The sequence below is a fragment of the Delphinapterus leucas genome, chromosome 2, assembly GCF_059928025.1.
Source record: "Delphinapterus leucas isolate spDelLeu-1000000601 "Yukka" chromosome 2, BTC_Dleu_Yukka2, whole genome shotgun sequence".
NCBI lineage: Eukaryota > Metazoa > Chordata > Mammalia > Artiodactyla > Monodontidae > Delphinapterus > Delphinapterus leucas.
The window spans coordinates 25529113-25549011 of NC_143130.1; the positions used below are offsets into that span (position 1 = coordinate 25529113).

The 19899-nt window shown below is 38.8% G+C and overlaps 1 protein-coding gene across 1 annotated transcript in view; it reads right to left on the reverse strand.

Annotated features, from left to right (window-relative positions):
* Nucleotides 1–19899, reverse strand: part of LOC111177927 (transcription activation suppressor family member 2) — a 104792-nt gene that overhangs the window by 17127 nt on the left and 67766 nt on the right. Inside the window, exons 16-22 of the mRNA XM_089906567.1 lie at nt 19077–19177; nt 15381–15484; nt 12173–12245; nt 12013–12075; nt 8050–8754; nt 4880–5122; nt 230–1103 (exon numbers count right to left, since the gene is read on the reverse strand). Of these exons, the coding sequence (XP_089762693.1) occupies nt 230–1103; nt 4880–5122; nt 8050–8754; nt 12013–12075; nt 12173–12245; nt 15381–15484; nt 19077–19177 (2163 nt within the window). The remainder of the gene's footprint in view (nt 1–229; nt 1104–4879; nt 5123–8049; nt 8755–12012; nt 12076–12172; nt 12246–15380; nt 15485–19076; nt 19178–19899) is intronic.

The window sequence follows — 19899 nt, forward strand, 5'->3', positions numbered from 1 at the left end:
TGTGTTCATTTTTATTTTAAAAATTACATGAACATGAAACAATGAGTAAAATAAAAATGAAGTTGATTTAACAAATAATTACAGTGAATCTGCTTGGTATTATTCCCAAGTTACTGGATTATACACACTTCCTTCTCCCTCCCCAGAGTTTAACACAAGTATCCCTTCTCGCTACATTTATCTCAACGGAAAAGTTCATCCATTTTCATCCAGTGTCACTCCTACTCACCCGTGTAGTGCTCTGACTACAGTCTTCTCCAGGGGGTTGTTGGTATACTTGCTGTCTAAGCTGAACACGTAATCTGCTTCCCATATGAAAGTGACCTTAAAGGAGCCGTCACAGCTGAATACGGTACGAGAGCGGCAGAAGTCCTGCAGGCTGGAGGGCAGCACCCTGCTCCTGCGCCTGAGCGCTGGGGCCTCGGAAAGCTGCTGCAGTGGGGAGGTGACCTGCTGATGCCGAAATGGCATCACTTTCCCCACTGGGGTTCCCGCTTCAGGGCCTTTTGTGCCATTCTTGGCAAACGCAGGGCCTGGGGCCCCTCTCTGCTGTAGATGCTTCTTTGAATGTTCTGCAAGGAGCAGGGCATAGGAATGCTCCACAGCAACGATAGAGCTTTGGCTTGCGTCGGAACTTTCTAGGGTTTCCTCGGGCAGTGCTGACTGGGCTTCTGCAGGGGCCTGAATGCCAGCAACCAAGCTTTCTTCCTCCTGGCTGACCGTGGGGTCTGATGTCAGATTACTCTTATCAGAGGAGGGCTTGGATAACGGTCCACCTTTTTGACTTTTAACTCCTCTATGATATTCATGGTCTGATGTACCGCGCAAAGAATGTTCTTTAGAAAGCAAAACATCGTTCTGTGGCAATTCAGAGGAGCAGGGCAAGTTTCTGGGCTCAGAGGATGGTGTGGTAGAGGTAGCAGCGCTTAATGCAAGATCAGCCAACATATTTAGGGCCTGGGAGTCACAGTTGACAATGGAGTTCTCAGGTGGGTCTTCTGGAGCCACTGTGATATTTTCTGGTTGAGCTGTACTTATGCTAATAACATCTTCTTGACCATCTGAAATTTCTGATTGAAGCTGTGAAGAAGTTTCTCCTTTGGCTTCAGCATAAAAGAAAAAAAGACACATAACACTTGATTTCCATAGAATTAATTCTCTGTCATATTACTATGGTTCAGTGAAAATCAACAGTTAAGTCAACATATTCAAGAAAAACCTCTTGATATGTTGCATAAATTGTATGTTAAATTTTTATTACCAGAGTGAGGTCTTGTCCAACTTCCTGATGTATTATAATGTATTTACCAGAGGAACAAGTCTTAAGGAATGTGCATATTAATTTAAAAAGAAATCACCCTTCAAAACTGCATGTACTCAGGCTTCCCTGGTGGCACAGTGGTTAAGAGTCTGCCTGCCGATGTAGGGGATACGGGTTCGTGCCCCGGTCCAGGAAGATCCCACATGCCACAGAGCGGCTGGGCCCGTGAGCCGTGGCCACTGAACCTGCGCGTCCGGAGCCTGTGCTCCGCAACAGAAGAGGCCACAACAGTGAGAGGCCCGCGTACTGCAAAAAAAACAAAAAAACAAAAAAACAAAAAACCTGCATGTACTGACCTACACACAAGGCATACTGCTCAGCTAAAGAAATATACAAAGAGAAAAAAACAAAAACAAGAAAAGAAAACAAGACTCCTGCCCTCAGAGAGCTTACAATCTAGTGAGAATCTAAGAATTTCTAAGTTTAAAGTGTATATTATAGAAGGTTAATGTACTTTCTTAGAAATCAATTCCCTTGGCAAGTTATTAGAGAAATCACCTAAGTTCAAAATAGAGGTGATCTTTAACCGTACTGATGTTTAATTATAATACGTTATGATACAAATAAAAAATGAGAAAAGTAAGAATATTCAGAATCGCCAATTAATTTCAAGTTTTAAAACTTCAGTTTCTGCATTAAAAACATGTCCTCTCTATTCTATCTGCAAAAAAGCAAATCTCCTCATCTACTGATAATTCTCCTTACAGCAGGTACTCAAATCTACCCACTGGCATTCGGTCAGAAAACTAACATTCTCAGGTGGTTTACTTGCCTTCTCAGGACTTTGATTCAGCCTTTTAAAATGTGATTATCATGAAGGACAAAGTTCTCAACAATACTGGGCAGTGAGTCCCTGTAGCAGGTGGCTGGATGGACAGAAAAGCCAACTGTGCTCCTCTTTATAATTAGCAGTAGCAGGTCTGAAATAAATTACTAACCTGTCTGCAAAGCCCAATGACAGTACATTTACAGAGAAAACTCTGGCCTATGAGGTCATCAAACAGAATGACAAGAGTGTGTGTATGGTGAGGAGGATAAAATTAATCAACCACTGCCCAGTTCTTATTTAAAATATCAAAGCCCAACGGGGTGAGGTACGAGAAAGTGGCCCAAAGAGGGCTGTCTCGTGAACCCTCCGGGTGTACTGGAAACACATTCATTTTAGGATCTGATGTGTTTACTGACACTAAGTTCATTCTATCCTTAAATACTATGGTTCTTACACTGAGTATCACTATGAGGAAGGTCGAATATAGAGAACACTGTATTGAGTCAAGAAAAAGGGTTCATTTTAATATGTGTCATTTCAGGTAAATCATTTAATAACTGACTTGTTAGAGGTTTTCAATTAATTAAAAATACAATACTGATAATCTATCTCTTTTAAGAAATATAGATAAAATGATGCCAAATAAATTATAAAAAATTAAAGAGTTCAGTAAATAAAAACTATATTGAAAACTTTAAAAAGGACAGAAAACCATTAGTTTCAGTAACAAAATGATTGAGCCTTCTTAAACTCTGATATTTCAAGTAAAAGAAATGAAGTGGATTAGCATGGGTGATTAAGAAATAAAAGAAAAATTAACACATTATTTAAAAGGTGGTAATCTTAAAATTTTAACTTGGAATGTGGCTGCACAATATATACAGACACTTGCAATACAAATCGCCCTATTTCTGAATACCCATTCTGGAAACTTTTCATTTTCTGGGCTCACTTTTCTGCCAATGCCCAGTTGCACACCTCCTCCCACTAATCCATTAGCCTACAAGTATATAGAAGCCAATTCAGCACGAGGAATTCTGATGACAAGGCTGGGAATACAATGCATTATGTATGTATCTATACTCATCCTGTTCACACACTAATTGGAAAGACAGGACCAAGACACACCAGATGATTGGAAAACAGTATGAATTAACTCTTTAATGTTCTCAAAAACCCAAAAAAGAAATGAAAAAAAAAAGGAGAAATGAGTGCAGATCAGAGCATCAGGAAATGACTCCCTGTGGACTTAGCTGAGCAGAGGGGACTGCACAGGAGTGACAACAGGCGTGGTTCGTGTGGGTGGCACCATGTGCCTGGCAGGGAAGGCACGCATTGGGAAACGGCAGGAGAGAAATGTGGACCCGTGGGTAAGGCCACCTCGTAACTGCCTGGGGAGACAAGCAGAGAGTCTGTGTTGGGTATGACTCTCTACAGGTTGTACGGTGATATGACTGAGGAGCTTTCAGAAAAATCTTCAGCCATAAACAACATTAACGAAACTGAGGAAAGGGACTTCCCTGTGGTCCAGTGGTTAAGACTCTGCGCTTCCAATGCAGGCAGTGTGGGTTCGATCCCTGGTCAGGGAACCGAGATCCCATATGCTGCAAGGTGTGGCCGAAAAAAATTTTTAAAAACATGAGGAAAGAAAAAACCAAGCTCATCCATAATACCATCACCCCAACAAAACAAGAGTTTCTTTCCCTGAATTCCACTAAATTTGAGGCTTTTAAAAAACCTAAAGGTAGATAAGAGAAAGTAGAATCATGAGATTAGACAGAAAACTGATGGAAATACAGAGATAGGAAATGAAGGTTTTTTTCTAAACAAAAAACACCACCACACATACAACACAGTAGGACTCAATACCGAAGATACTGTAAACTGTATAGATTTTGCAGCTTGGTGGAGCTGCACTCTACTCAGAGAGACGGGTGTGAAGAGGGACATGGAGCTGGGAGAAAAGTGAGGTCCGCGGTAATGAGGGAACGTGCCAGCAACGAGGAGGTTCCAGCAGGTGGAACACGAAGCTAGCAGTCAGCTGCTGGCTCACAGAAGGAGACTTGGTTATTCACTTCCGCACAAGTAGAAGTAGAAAAGTAAAACTGCTTTTAAAATTAATTTAATGCCTTTTAAAACCAAATACAGGGGCTTCCCTGGTGGCGCAGTGGTTGAGAGTCCGCCTGCCGATGCAGGGGACACGGGTTCGTGCCCCGGTCCGGGAAGATCCCACATGCCGCGGAGCGGCTGGGCCCGTGAGCCATGGCTGCTGAGCCTGCGCGGCTGGAGCCTGTGCTCCGCAACGGGAGACGTCACAGCAGTGAGAGGCCCACGTACCGAAAAAAAAAAACACAAGAAAAAATACAAATGAAATACAGGATTCGAGATTACTGACTGCTTTGAACCATGTCTTTACAGTTCCCTCTGGACAAACTTATAATATCCTTTTTATAACTGATTATGGTCCAGAAAAATACTGCCAGATGCTACTTGCTTGTGAATTTAGTCATTAAAAAAAGCCATTTATACTTTAACTCTGCTAAACAGTTCATGTTCAGGCTTTCTGCAGAATGAAAAGTAGGGTCTATTTAGTGAAGGTATGAATCTTTGCACTTTCTAATTTATTCACAATGGGAAACCAAGTTACTTGTCCTGTCAGTGTCTGAACTAAAGAAGACCACAAGAACGTGACAGATTTCAACTGATCTTATACTGTTTCAATACACTACTTTATAATCTCGATTAGTCTGTATTACGGTGCTGAAATTTACAGGAAGAGGACTTCTTACCAGGTTGTGGCTGCTTTCTGATTCTGGGATTCTGATTGCCTTTTACTATATTTTCCCTCTGTTTTTGTGGAGATTTCTTCACAGGTGGCTCAGCCCTTGGAACAGTTTTGACTGGAGATGTCTCTCGTTTCCTTGCCCTTTTAGCATTCGTTGACACTGGAACATCTTTAGAAATAGGAGCTTCTTGGTTTTTCCAATCCAATTTGGTTGTCTGTACAAACTGTGCAGTCAGCACTTCCGCACCTTATGCAGAAAAGACACCGTTTTTTAAGGGGTAGGGGGCGCACATATTTATCAGCATAGCTTTCCTTTGATTTGTTTTGGGGGGGAAACTTTAATAATGGGGAATAAAATATAAAATTTGGGGCATTTCATTAAAAGATTTTTGAACTTGCTAAGTGTTGGTCTATATCCCTAATTAGGATTAGGAGAAAAATATCAGAGTAATAACTTTATAAAAACAAGGCATGACTTAATTTTTTAAAAAGATTCCATAATCTTGGCTGACTGATGTGGCAGGTAAGGCTGAACATGCTAGTTCACAGCACAGGGTGACGGATAATTCAATTTACACAAAAGCGACACAGCTCCCATAAAGCCATATGGTTAAAACCATGATCCCACTGTAGAGAAGAGACTGTAGGTTCACAAAGAGCCATCTTACATATTTTCCTTCACTACACCTAAATATCAAAGCTTTAACACTGCCTGAAAAATCATCTCTTAAGAGAAGACAGAGGAAGGTACATTGAAGAAAGTCCTCTTCTGATTTAACTTCCTATAAATCTATTATAATTGCTCATTTCTCTTACAAAATGCTCAGCTTTACTTCTCGCAGGGAAGGAAGGAAAGAACTAAAGGTGGAGGCACATGAGGAGAAAAAACTATTAACAACCTGCTTGCATCACACGCAGAAAGTGTTTCAATCCTTTAAGAGTTAAAAAAAATGTTAATAAATGTTCCCTGTGAAAACGTTTTCCCCATTGACTATATAATCACACATGTGAATGTTTGCAAATATTTTAAAATCACGTTATATGGAAAATGCTATTTCTAATTGATTGAGAACAGAAAACATATTAAACAGTTTCAGAATGTGATGGTTATTAGTGAAATGTAGAAAAGAGACCAATTTCATTTTATTCTTTTGTAGGTTAGAAAAATAAATGGTTTTTTAAAAAAGCTTTTAGACTCTCTTAATGTTGTACATTTCCCTGGGTCTAATTATTTTCTTCCCTACTAAACTATCAAAGGCAATAAAGCAGCAGTTTTGTTTTTAGAGTAAGACTTCTGATTTTATACTGGTTACAATTTCTAAAATTTTTAGCATAAAAAAAGGCAAAATATAAGTCAAGCAGGAAAACTGTTAAGACTAAATTAAGAAGAGAAAGAAAATAAGATGAGATGATCAAGACTAGGCGAAGCGTAACATCTGCACGGGCAGGAGGGGAACATTTCTCACAACCTAGGTCCTGCGAGGAAAAGGAGAAACACGAAACAGGTGATCCTGCAGGGACTGCCCTGCTTATTTGCATCACTCAATGACATGTTTCTCAAACTGCATGCAATAACCCATGGGTGTATTATAAAATAAACTTAATAGGCTGCAACCAGAATTCTTTATTAAATGAAACAGAAGATATCAGATTGTATTACACATAGTTAGGGTAAATGCTTCCTGAAATTTCTGTTTCAGTAATGTATGAATTTGTGTGTACTGGACTACAATATACAACGTATTTCTTTTCTTTTTTTTTTTTGAGCTTTTGTGGTATTATATTTAGTCATCTTGGCTGGTTTAATCACATCGTTGTTGTTGTTCATTTTTTGGCCACACTCTGTGGCATGTTGTGTCTTAGTTCCCTGACCAGGGATCAAACCCGTCCCCTGTGCACTGGAAGTGTGGAGTTGTAACCACTGTACTGCCAGGGACATCCCTAAAACATATTTCTTATAGTGGATGAAATTAGCACACTTGAGAAACAGTGACAACATATATGTTGAATTATAGGTAATTTATTTAATACCTTTAAAATGGTTCATATAGAGAGAAACCCAATATGGTTGGCCTGGAATTTGTGAGGAAATGTAGAGTGTGAGTTGCTGCTTCATACTGCCGTTCTTTCTACCACCCTCCTAAACACACACACACACACGCACAATTTCTCAAACTATAATTGGCCAGAAATAACTACTTGTTAAACCACAGGGTAAAATCTTAATTATCTAGGATCCTGGGGATCCACACACCTCCAGTGTTTCTCCTTTAGGCATCAGAATTTTAAAATTCAAAATACTATAGATAGGGTTGGCAAATTTTTTCTGTGAAGGGCCAGACCTCAGTCACAGCTGCCCACCTGTGCCAGCACAGTGAAGTACAGAGACAACAGGTAATGCCTGAGGGGCCCTTTGGCCCAAGTCTGCTCACCTCTTCTCTAAGGGGTCATAGAGCATAAGTTCCCTAGTTTTAAACAAAATACACCACACGTAATCTGAGATGACTCTAAGCCAAAACTGTGTTATTTGTTGTGCTCTGTTCACTGAAGTGCATTTGACTAACATTAAATGGCTCTGGACGCTGATTCTCCCTCAGTTTTCAGGGGGAAACAAAACCACTTGAGGAACTGTTTCAATATATATGTCTCGAGGCCACTGGACCTTGTTTCAGTAGGTCTGTAGTAGGATCCAGACGACCACTTTTAAAACACACAAAGGATTAGAAATTCTGCCCCAGGATGCTCTAGTTCTGGGAGAGTCCAGGCACTTTCCCCCCTCTTTAAACATGTTCAGACTATCACTTATCAGTTTTTGCCATCTGTTCTTAGTGTGCCTGATTTTAGCAGATCCTCTTCTTCCACTCGAATTTGTCCGAGGACAGTTCAGAAACTGAATGACCTTATTTCTTAGACAGGTAAGTAAATAACTGAGTGATGATTTGAGCAGTTTTACAAGTGAAATACAAGCTTTTGGTGGGTGGGCTTTTGTCCAATTTCTTGATTTTCATGTTATCTAGATTAGTGCTTCTCCAACTTTAGCATGCACACAGATCACCTGGAGAGAGCTAACAGACACTGTCAAGGTATAGTCCAGGATGGTCACACAGGAACAGGGTTAACAGACAACAGTTATTACTAATTGCTCATCTGAAAATCCATACAGACCATGCTTACCGTTTTCTCTTTTCTGACGAAACTTGAGAGTTGTGCGAGAGTCTGGACGCTTGTTTGCTCCAGCAGGAGTTCTTCTGGGAAAGGGACGGCACAACTTCACCCTTTTACTCCGTACCACGGGCAGCGTGCCTGCTTTTCTCTTATGCTGAACTCTCAGATTTGATGCTGGACTTAATGGGACCAGAGCTCCCTGCCTTGCTTTAAACATCTCTTCAGAATTCTTTTGTGTTTCTGTTTCTTTTCTTACTTCTGCCTCTGAGTTGTGAAATTCAGCATCTGGAGTCATAACTAAAGAAAATCCAGCATCACAAATTCCATCTGAAATACAAGGAGACTGAGGACACTCTGCCAATAAGTCTAGTGCAGTAGATACTTCCAAAATGTACCCATTAGGATTTGAAAAATAAGATCTCAACTGAGTTAAAGACTGTAAAGGGCACTTTTCAGCTGGAGGAGTCAAGTCAAAACCACTGGACACTTTGCCAAAGAATGCAGTCTCTTTAATTCCATCCTGAGAAGCAGCAGTCAATGAAGGACTTTTGTCCACCTTGTACAGTTCTTGGAGATTATGCTTTACTAATGTGTTTGGACAGATTCCTTTTTCAGGGAATGATTTCTTTGCTTCCAGCAGGGCACAATTAAGGGCAGGTAAAATAGGTACCACCTTCAATGAGATGTCATCTTCAACTTTCAAGTCTTTCAGCCCTAAAATATATACACATGTATTAAAAACCCAAAGTTCTTGTTTTTTCAAAAACATGCAGGAAAAAACGCTTTAGATTACAAAATTACAGGTTGGTTAAATATGATACAGTGTTTCAAATGGTAATCTAAATAGCAATTAATAGAAGACTTATGGATGCACTTACTGAACATATATTATCTCCATATATATGAAAACACGCACACACAGAACCAAAAAAGAGTCACTCAGATGCGATCATCAGGTGAGAATGAAGAAGGCAGGCCCGCCTGCAGCTCCATCTCATCTGACCAGGAGCCCAGCGTGGGCTCAATGCACCGGCATTTAAAGTTGGCAGAATTACTTTTCTATTCTCATTTTCTGCTTTTAAAATATATCTAATCTGTACCTTATATGACCTACTTCAAATTCTCTTAAGAAGGTATTCACAGGTGCAAACTTTCAGTTATAGGATAAATAAGTACTAAAGATGTAATGTACAACATAATAAAAAATAATTAACACTGCTGACGTTACATATGAAAGTTAAGAAAGTAAATACTGGGACTTCCCTGGTGGTGCAGTGGTTGAGAATCCACCTGCCTTTGCAGGGTACACGGGTTCGAGCTCTGGTCTGGGAAGATCCCACATGCCATGGAGCAAAAAAGCCCATGCACCACAACTACTGAGCCTGCGCTCTAGAGACTGCGAGCCACAACTACTGAGCTTGCATGCCACAACTACCGAAGCCCGCGTGCCTAGAGCCAGTGCTCTGCAACAACAGAAGCTACCACAACGAGAAGCACGTGCACTGCAATGAAGAGTAGCCCCCGCTAGCCGCAACTAGAGAAAGCCTGCAGCAACGAGGACCCAACGCAGCCAAAGAAGGAAAAAGAAAGGAAATACTAATAGTTCTCATCACAAGGGAAAAATTTTTTTTTCTATTTTCTTTAATTTTGTATCTATATGATATGATGGATGTTCACTAGAATTACTGTGGTAGTTGTTTCATAATGTATGTAAGTCAAATCTTTATGCTGGTAAACCCTAAACTTATATAGTGCTGTATGTCAATTATATAATATCTCAATAAAACTGGAAGAAACTAGAGTTACAACACAAACCAGTTGAACTAAAAGAAAGTAAACCCTAAGTAACCCCCAACTCTCATGGTAACTACTGGTATATATTTCATCACCTTCTCTATCAAATGAAATTTTTTAATATTATGTAACTAGACTGACTAGTCTGTATTTTACTTCCTCTCCCTGGTTCACTCTCTGACTGAAATGCTAATTTTTCAGCAACTCAATGACCTAAAGGAAAATAGTACAGGGAAAAAAGAGAAAAGGTCAGGTCACTGAGAAATAGGTAATAAAATCCTAGAAAATGTAATTTATCAGTAATAAAAAACCCACAGATAATAAAGACCTTTGGTGCCTACTAAACTGAAGTATACCATTCTTTTTAACGAAAAAGTAACTGCAAAATTAAGAAACACCTAGCTGAATACATTTATACTTGAGCAGGTATCAGGAAAAGAATGGCAAATAAAAATAAATAGGAAAATGTGGCTAGCCATTAAAATAAAAATTCCTTTCTCTGCAGTTCATTTAGATAGTAAAAGGAAAAATAAAACATGACAAAGTTCTTATGTACTGCTAACAGTTCACAATAAAGCAGCAGTTTTCTAGACAACTTCATCATTTCAAGAATTTGGAAAGGCAGAAGTCAGAACGATTTGTAACAGGCTATTATGAAATCTAAGAAAAAGAACTTTTTAAGTCTGCTAAGCGAAGAGTCACTCAATTTAAAACAAATAACCACAGCACTGAACATTTCTGAGTGACCAGAAATAGAAAAGTGTCTTAATGAACTAGAGGAGGCTGTGAACATTGAACACAACAATCCAATGTTTACTCAAAAAGAAATCCTGTGCTGTTCAACACCAAATGGTACAGGAACTAATGTTTCTTATTCAGGTGGTAGTGTACACCTAAAAATAAGAATAAAGGCAGAGCTCCTGCATACGGAGGGAGGCAGTGTGGGAACAGAGCTGGAAGCCAGCTCAGACTCAGCTGTTTGACCTTGGGCAAGTTTAAGTTTCAGTTTCCTCATCTTTGAAATGGTCACAATAAAAATACCTATTAAGGGCTGTGAAATCAATTGTGCCTAGCAGAATATCAATGTAGTAAATGCTTGAAAAATGCAAGCAGCTATTGCCATTATGTTATTATAACTGGTAATATTTTGCTTATTCCAAACAGGTAATGCCAGTAGTTCTCTGCTTTGAGTAGCTGAATACAATTTAAAAACGTCAATTAAAAAAATGTTTTTTGGATTGGTTGTAGCTTTATAAATACTATACACTATGTACAAATTATGTTTAAACATACACAGTGTGATTATAAAACAATGAGGAAAATTTCCTCATATGACAAAAAGAAATGACTCATTTACTTTAATTTATTTATTTGCTCAGCAAGCACTTATTATTTTTTAGGTGCCTGACATTGCTAAGCAGTAGGGATGCAGTAGAATACAAGAAAGGCAGGCATTAAATAATTATAAAAATAAGTATTTAAATTATATTGGTGAAAAGCCTAGGGGTCCTCATTGAAGGAAGAGTGGTGATGGGAATAAATAAAGTGATATTTAAACTGACACCTGACAGCTATGGGTAAGTGGCTAGACCAGCACTTCTCCTCCAATTATATTCATTATCTACCCCCACCAAAGAGAGCCTTTCTAGACTTCGTTTCCTAACTGCCCTCTGAAATTCTAATACCACAGATATACTGTATATCTATTTACAGACTGCAGGAGCAATATTTTTTGCCCCTAACAGGCAATTCCTGGTCCTGGCTTGGGGGGTGATCAACATCATCTGATCAGGGGGAAGGAGACAAGTAGTCCAGACAGAGGGAAGTGCTTCTGTGAGGACCTTAAGTCCTACTGACGGGGAGACTATGATAAAACCAACTCCCAGCTCTTGTTGTTCAATAACAAATGAATCCAGTTTTGGACATGCTGAATGTGAGGACCATCTGAGACATTTAAGTAGAAAGAAATGTCCATAGGCAGGTGGATATCTGAGCATGGAGCAGACAGGAAAGGATAAGCCTACAAAGAAAGGAGATGAAGGATTAACCAGGGAGAGTAAAGGAAGAAAGTTATTTAAGAGAAGAAAAGAGTTACCAGGGTCATATGCTGCTGAGAGTTCAAGATGAGGACTGAAAAATGGCCCACAGGTGCAGTGAACTGCCAGTCCTGGTCCTTACCTGCTGACGGGGATGAATGGAATAAATGCAACCCGTGAAGACCCATCTGCTCCTCTCCAAAACCTACACAGAATGAGAATCAGAAGAAAAGTGAGGTTGCTGATCTTATACAATAAAAGTAAACATACTGAAAAACATTTATTCAAAAAGTTGTTCTTACTTGTTTCTGACATTAAGGCTGACGACGTAAGTAAAATGAAAAATTCTCGATCTTCTAAGCATTTGACGATTGCCTTAAACATAAAATAGCAAGAAAGAAGATTCAATTCCTCTCTCCTTCTCCCTCTACCACATTCTTCAGTGATTTTTAAGCTCATGAAAAGTTAAAGAAAAAAATTCTTGAAATGTCAGTATTTATGGGAATCAGGACAATTTTGTCCCCAGTATCAGAAACTGCAAGTTCCTTAGCATTCAAGTAATCTTGGCCTTGTTATGGCTACATATAATAAATAACTAGAACATCATGGGTTAGTTTTAGGATAGTGTTCAATTACATAACAAATCAATCAGAAACAACGTCTTTCATTTTTTTTCATTGACATGTTGGACATTTCACACTGCTAAGTAGCCGCTCTGTTCCCATTTAGCCACTACAAATTCAAGGTCAATCAGACCTATGATTAACATGTTAAGCTCATTTTAATTCAAAACATATCACAGAATCCTGGGACTAGAAAAACTGGAAGATACCATCCATTAAAAGAATCCTTTCTACAGCTTCCTAAGAGATGAGTAATAAAAGGAAATAACATCATTAGGTCCCCTGGTTATAAGAAATGCAGATGAAAATAAATACTTCTATTTTCCCTCTACCACAGTCTTCAGTGGCATCTTCTGTCATTCTAAATCACAGAGATAACAGCTCTTCTTCCCCATTAGTCACCATTTCAAAAGCCTATATACCCTTAACAAAGATAAAATTCAATGTCATACAATAATTTGTCAGTTAAAAAAACAGAATAAAATATACCACTTTATAAAGTGATAAAACATACTTCAAAAATTGACAGGTCATAAGCCTACAAATATGATAAATCAATAAATTATTCAACAACTCAAGTATGAAAAAAAGACTTCTTTTCTAATTATTTATTGGAACTAATTATGAGACTGAAACTTCACCCACAGGAACAATCACTATTGTGAGTCTCCAAACATTTCTATCACAGCCCCTATGCATTGGTTGGTTTACATTGTTGTCTCCTATAGTCTTGTAAGTTCCTTGATGGCAGGGACAATTTGTCTTTTTGCTTCTGGCACACAGTAAGCACTCAAGAAAGAATTACTGAATAAATGTATCAACAGTTATATATACCCATATCTTTGGTATTTATCAGCAAACAGATGTAATTCTTGTTTTATTTTTTTTATCGGTGTAAAGAGTAAAAGTGACAATAATTAGCTACATTATTCTGAATTTTAGTTTTGTAATATAGATGAAAGTAAAATCCTATATCTGCTTAAAACTGTACATTTCTTTATTCCAAAATATGTGCAAGTAAAACAAATATGTAGTGTATCTTATTAGTCTCTCAAATTATGCGCTGAAAGGGCTATATAAAATTCCTATTTTAACCTTTGTGGGGAAAAACATCATAGAATCTTTGAAATATCTACTTCTAGCCTTTTCCATTCACACACAGAAAAATCCAGCCATACATGTCTTTACCACCTTTTAAAGAAGAGACCTTCCTCAGTACTGTTCTTGAAGTCCAGTGCTGTAGGTACAAGGGACATTTACTGCTCGTCCACTATACACCAGGCACCAAGGTGTCAAAGATGCTTAAGACATGATACCTACCCTCAAGGAGCTCGATGTCTAGGTAGGGAGACCGATATGTAAAGATTATTCATTATAAAATGAGGCAGGAAAAGCAGCCTGGAGCACTGAGAGCGAAGGACCTTATGTGATAAGTAATTTCTGTTAAGTAATTAACACACAAACTGTGAAGTAAAGCTGGGCACCAAGTCTCCTGAGTTCAATACCAGAAGCACTCACAAGTAGACCCTTCACTAATGCATTTTCTGAAAATATCTTTGAACTTCCTTCCTTTGAATTTCCAAATATAAAATGAACTACACTACTTCGAAAACACATAGCCTGTAATCCCAGTCGATACTCAGTGGTCACCTGCTCAGCATCCTGTGTCAGCCACTGCACCTCCTTACTGCAGAATGGGGGCCCTGACCTCGCACCCAGCTCTGGAAGGTGGGCTCTGAGTGGCCTGAACTAATCAGTGTGGGCCATTCCCTTTCTAGTTCCTGCTGAGAGACATGCAGATGATGGAGCTGGTCTAAGGACAGAAGCCATGGTTTGGAGGACGGGTTCTCTCTGGATGCAAAAAGGAAGCACGCAGCCCTGACTGGCAGCCTAGGACAGAACTATTGCACAGAGGAGGGAGAAGCTGAAAGAAAAAGAGTCCTGAGCAAACAGCACTTGAACTTGCTTTACCATCTAAAACTGAAAAGTAAGCCTATCAAAACTCTTTATTGTTTAAGCCAGTCTGAATTTCTGTTACATGCAACTCAAGCATCTTACCTGACACTACCCCCAAGGCAGCTCACCTATCTATTCTGTTAATTTACTGGTTTCATACTGTCTACTATGGGGATAAGTCCGTTGTGCCACTAAAGGGCTGAGCAGACTTGTTTGGTCACTTCCATCATGCACACTGTTTCCTTTGGGATGTTTGGGAATCACTCACTGTAAGGTCAGCATCTACTCCTATCCTCAGACCGAGGAGCCCTGGTTAACACAGTGGAGAGGTCTTTGGATGTTACATATTTCTCAGTAGAATCGTGCTTTTCTACGCTATGAAAACAATAGAAGCAGCAACTTTTTCTTCTTTATACACCTATGTGTTGACAAGGGTCACTTTTAAAGAAATATCCCACAAATCAATCTACTTTGATTAATGCAGAAATACTAGGGATCTACTCAATTCTTCCATCATAAAACAAAAACAACAACAAAAAAGGATTTGAGAAAAACTGTCCTCCTATACTTAAAACCAGGAGTATGAACTGACTAGTGAGACACAGAAAAAGTAAACTAAGATACAAAGGGGATGAACATGTTAGCCAATAAATATCATGTCAATAAATATTAAATGATAAATATCCTCTTAAGGGAATTTCCTGGCGGTCCAGTGGTTAGGACTTGGCACTTTCATTGTTGTGGGCCCGGGTTTGACCCCTGGTCAGGGAACTAAGATCCTACAAGCTGTGTGGCGTGACCAAAAAAAAAAAAAAAATCCTTTTAAGCAAGCTAAAACAATTCAATCTAGGCAGAGCCAACTAATAAATAGATATCAATTTCTCAATTTAAGGAAAACATAATAATAATATTTTAAACTGATGATTCTTACCAATTGCTCCCTTTTAATGTACTCTGTTAGTTTATCTACTTTTTCCCCTTGTTTGTTGGACAGTTTCACCTCATACATATTGAAGCACATATCTTGGCAACAGACTGTGGAGAAAATCAGAAACACAGAACATTTCCTATTTTAAAATGCTATTGTGAAAAATTCCGTTTCTCCCTAGACCCACCGTGTGGCTGACATGGTTGGTCTTGGTGCTCCGGCCTGGTGTCAGGCCTGAGCCTCTGAGGTGGGAGAGCCGAGTTCAGGACACTGGACCACCAGAGACCACCCGGCTCCATGTAATATCAACCGGCAAGAGCTCTCCCAGAGATCCCCCCTGTCTCAACGCTAAGATCCAGCTCCACCCAATGGCCAGCAAACTCCAGGGCTGGACGCCCCATGCCAAACAACCAGCAAGACAGGAACACAACCCCACCCATTAGCAGAGAGGCTACCTAAAATCATACTATATTCAGAGACACCCCAAAACACACCACTGGATGCAGCCCTGCCCACCAGAAAGACAAGATCCAGCCCCACCCACCAGAACACAGGCATCAGTCCTCTCCACCAGGAAGGCTACACAAGCCACTGAACCAACCTTACCCACTGGGGGCAGACACCAAAAACAAAGGGAACTACGAACCTGCAGCCTGCGAAAAGGAGATCCCAAACACAGTAAGTTAAGCACAATGGGAAAACAGAGAAATATGTAGCAGATGAAGGAGCAAGGTAAAAAACCATCAGACCAAACGAAGAGGAAATAGGCAGTCTACCTGAAAAAGAATTCAGAGTAATGATAGGAAAGATGATCCAAAATCTTGGAAATAGGATGGAGAAAATACAAGAAACCTTTAACAAGGACCTAGAAGAACTAAAGAGCAAACAAACAATGATGAACAACACAATAAATGAAAATAAAAATTCTCAGGAAGGAAGCAATAGCAGAATAACTGAGGCAGAAGAATGGATAAGTGACCGGGAAGATAAAACAGTGGAAGTAACTACCGCAGAGCAAAATAGAGAAAAAAGAATGAAAAGAACTGAGGACAGTCTCAGAGACTTCTGGGACAACATTAAAAGCACCAATGTTTGAATTATAAGGATCCCAGAAGAAGAAGAGAAAAAGAAAGGGTCTGAGAAAATATTTGAAGAGATTATAGTTGAAAACTTCCCTAACATGGGAAAAGAAATAGTCAGTCAAGTCCAGGAAGTGCAGAGAGTCCCATACAGGATAAATCCAAGGAGAAACATGCCAAGACACATATTATTCAAACTATCAAAAATTAAATACAAAGAAAAAAATCCTAAAAGCAGCAAGGGAAAAGCAACAAATAACACACAAGGGAATCCCCGTAAGGTTAACAGCTGATCATTCAGCGGAAACTCTGCAGGCCAGAAGGGAGTGGCAGGACATATTTAAAGTGATGAAAGGGAAAAACCTACAACCAAGATTACTCTACCAGCAAGGATCTCATTCAGGTTCGATGGAGAAATTAAAACCTTTACAGACAAGCAAAAGCTAAGAGAATTCAGCACCACCAAACCAGCTTTACAACAAATGCTAAAGGAACTTCTCTAGGCAGGAAACACAAGAGAAGGAAAACACCGATAAAAACAAACCCAAAACAATTAAGAAAATGGTACTAGGAACATACATAGTGATAATTACCTTAAATGTAAATGGATTAAATGCTCCAACAAAAAGACATAGACTGGCTGAAGGGATACAAAAACAAGACCTGTGTATATGCTGTCTACAAGAGACCCACTTCAGACCCAGGGACACATACAGACTGAAAGTGAGGGGATGGAAAAAGATATTCCATGCAAATGGAAATTGAAAGAAAGCTGGAGCAGCAATTCTCATATCAGACAAAATAAACTTTAAAATAAAGACTATTACAAGAGACAAAGAAGGACACTACATAATGATAAAGGGATCAATCCAAGAAGATATAACAACTGTAAATATTATGCATCTGACATAGGAGCACCTCAATACACAAGACAAATGCTAACAGCCATAAAAGGGGAAATCAATAGTAACACAATAATAGTAGGGGACTTTAACACTCCACTTTCACCAACAGACAAATCATCTAAAATGAAAATAAATAAGGAAACACAAGCTTTAAATAACACCTTAAACAAGATGGACTTCACTGATATTTATAGGACATTCCATCCAACAACAACAGAATACACTTTCTTCTCAAGTGCTCATGGAACATTCCCCAGGATACATCATATCTTGGGTCACAAATCAAGCCTTGGGAAATTTAAGAAAATTGAAATCATATGAAGTATCTTTTCTGACCACAACTTTATGAGACTAGATATCAATTACAGGAAAAAAAACTGTAAAAAATACAAACACATGGAGGCTAAACAACACGCTACTAAATAACCAAGAAATCACTGAAGAAATCAAAGAGGAAATAAAAAAATACCTAGAGACAAATGACAATGAAAACACGACCCAAAACCTATGGGATGCAGCAAAAGTTCTAAGAGGGAAGTTTACAGCAATACAATCCTACCTCAAGAAACAAGACAAATCTCAAATAAACAACCTAAACTTACACCTAAAGCAATTAGAGAAAGAAGAACAAAAAAACCCCAAAGTTAGCAGATGGAAAGAAATCATAAAGATCAGATCAGAAATAAATGAAAAAGAAATGAAGGAAACAATAGCAAAGATCAATCAAACTAAAAGCTGGTTCTTTGAGAAGATAAACAAAATTGATAAACCATTAGCCAGACTCATCAAGAAAAAAAGGGAGAAGACTCAAATCAACAGAATTAGAAATGAAAAAAGGAGAAGTAACAACTGACACTGCAGAAATACAAAGGATCATAAGAGACTACTGCAAGCAACTATACGCCAATAAAATGGACAACCTGGAAGAAATGGACAAGTTCTCAGAAAAGCACAACCTTCCGAGACTGAACCAGGAAGAAACAGAAAATATAAACAGACCAATCACAAGCAGTGAAATTGAAACTGTGATTAAAATTCTTCCAACAAACAGAAGGCCAGGACCAGATGGCTTCACAGGCAAATTCTATCAAACATTTAGAGAAGAGCTAACACCTATCCTTCTCAAACTCTTCCAAAATATAGCAGAGGGAGGAACACTGCCAACCTCATTCTACGAGGCCACCACCATCCTGATATCAAAACCAGACAAAGATGTCACAAAGAAAGAAAACTACAGCCCAATATCACTAATGAACATAGATGCAAAAATCCTCAACAAAATACTAGCAAACAGAATCCAAGAACACATTAAAAGGATCATACACCATGATCAAGTGGGGTTTATCCCAGGAATGCAAGGATTCTTCAGTATACGCAAATCAATCAATGTGATACACCATATTAACAAATTGGAGGATAAAAACCATATGATAATCTCAATGGATGCAGAAAAAGCTTTTGAGAAAATTCAGCACCCATTTACAATATAAACTCTCCAGAAAGTAGGGAGAGAGGGAACCTCCCAAGAACTGAATCACAGAGCTACTCTACACCTTTCACAAAAGACCCTTTTAAGAATTACTTAAGGGAAAACAGAAGTAAGAGGGCGAGAGAGAGAGTGCACATGCACGCGTGCATGTGTGTATGAAAGAGAGGGTGGAAAAGAACTGGAACAGAGCTCAGGACATGCAGTGTACCATGACATCTGAACAGACCTTTGTGCTCCACGTAATTCTGTTTTCTAAAAGCAGCTTCTGGTAGTCTGTTTTTCAAAGACGACACTTTCATTACATACTTAAAATCTAGTTCATGTGGTCTAAAAAACAAAATAACAATATCATGTAATGTAATAAACACTGAAACTACAGCTTCCTAAGTTTTCGTTTTCTAATATAAAGCAAACAAAAATATTATAACCACAAAAAATTCTTAAATCTATAAACGCCAGATCAAATAATGTACATATTCATAAATACTATAGATTTTTGATTATGTGACCTCATAAACCATGGTCTGCAAATGTGTTCACATTTTCTGAATGCATGCATTTCTGTTATAACCAAAATATCCAGACACGTGGAAGAATTACGCATATTGGAATGAGAATCTTCTAGAAATTACACTACGTAAGAACTTTTGATAATATGGGACTGCCGACCACGCAGTGCCACGGGATGAACCGCAGCCAGACTTGCATCATTTCCCCTGACTACCTTTTCCTTCTTTAAAACTCATTTTTAAATACTTGTAGACTTACAGATGCCTCCTTTCCCCCCAAATACTTCTTAATGTGTACCCTTAAGAAAAATATTTCCTTATATAACCACAATACAATTAGCAAAAATCAAGAAATTAACAATGATACAGGACAATTGTTTAACCTACAGACCTCATTCAAATGTTGCCAACTGTCTCACTAAGGTCCCTTGTAACAAAAGAAGGTACTTTTTTCTGGTTCAGGATCCAATCCAGGATGCCACATTGCATTTACGTATGTCTCTTTAGTCTCCTTCAGTCTGCAACAATCTCTTAGTCTTT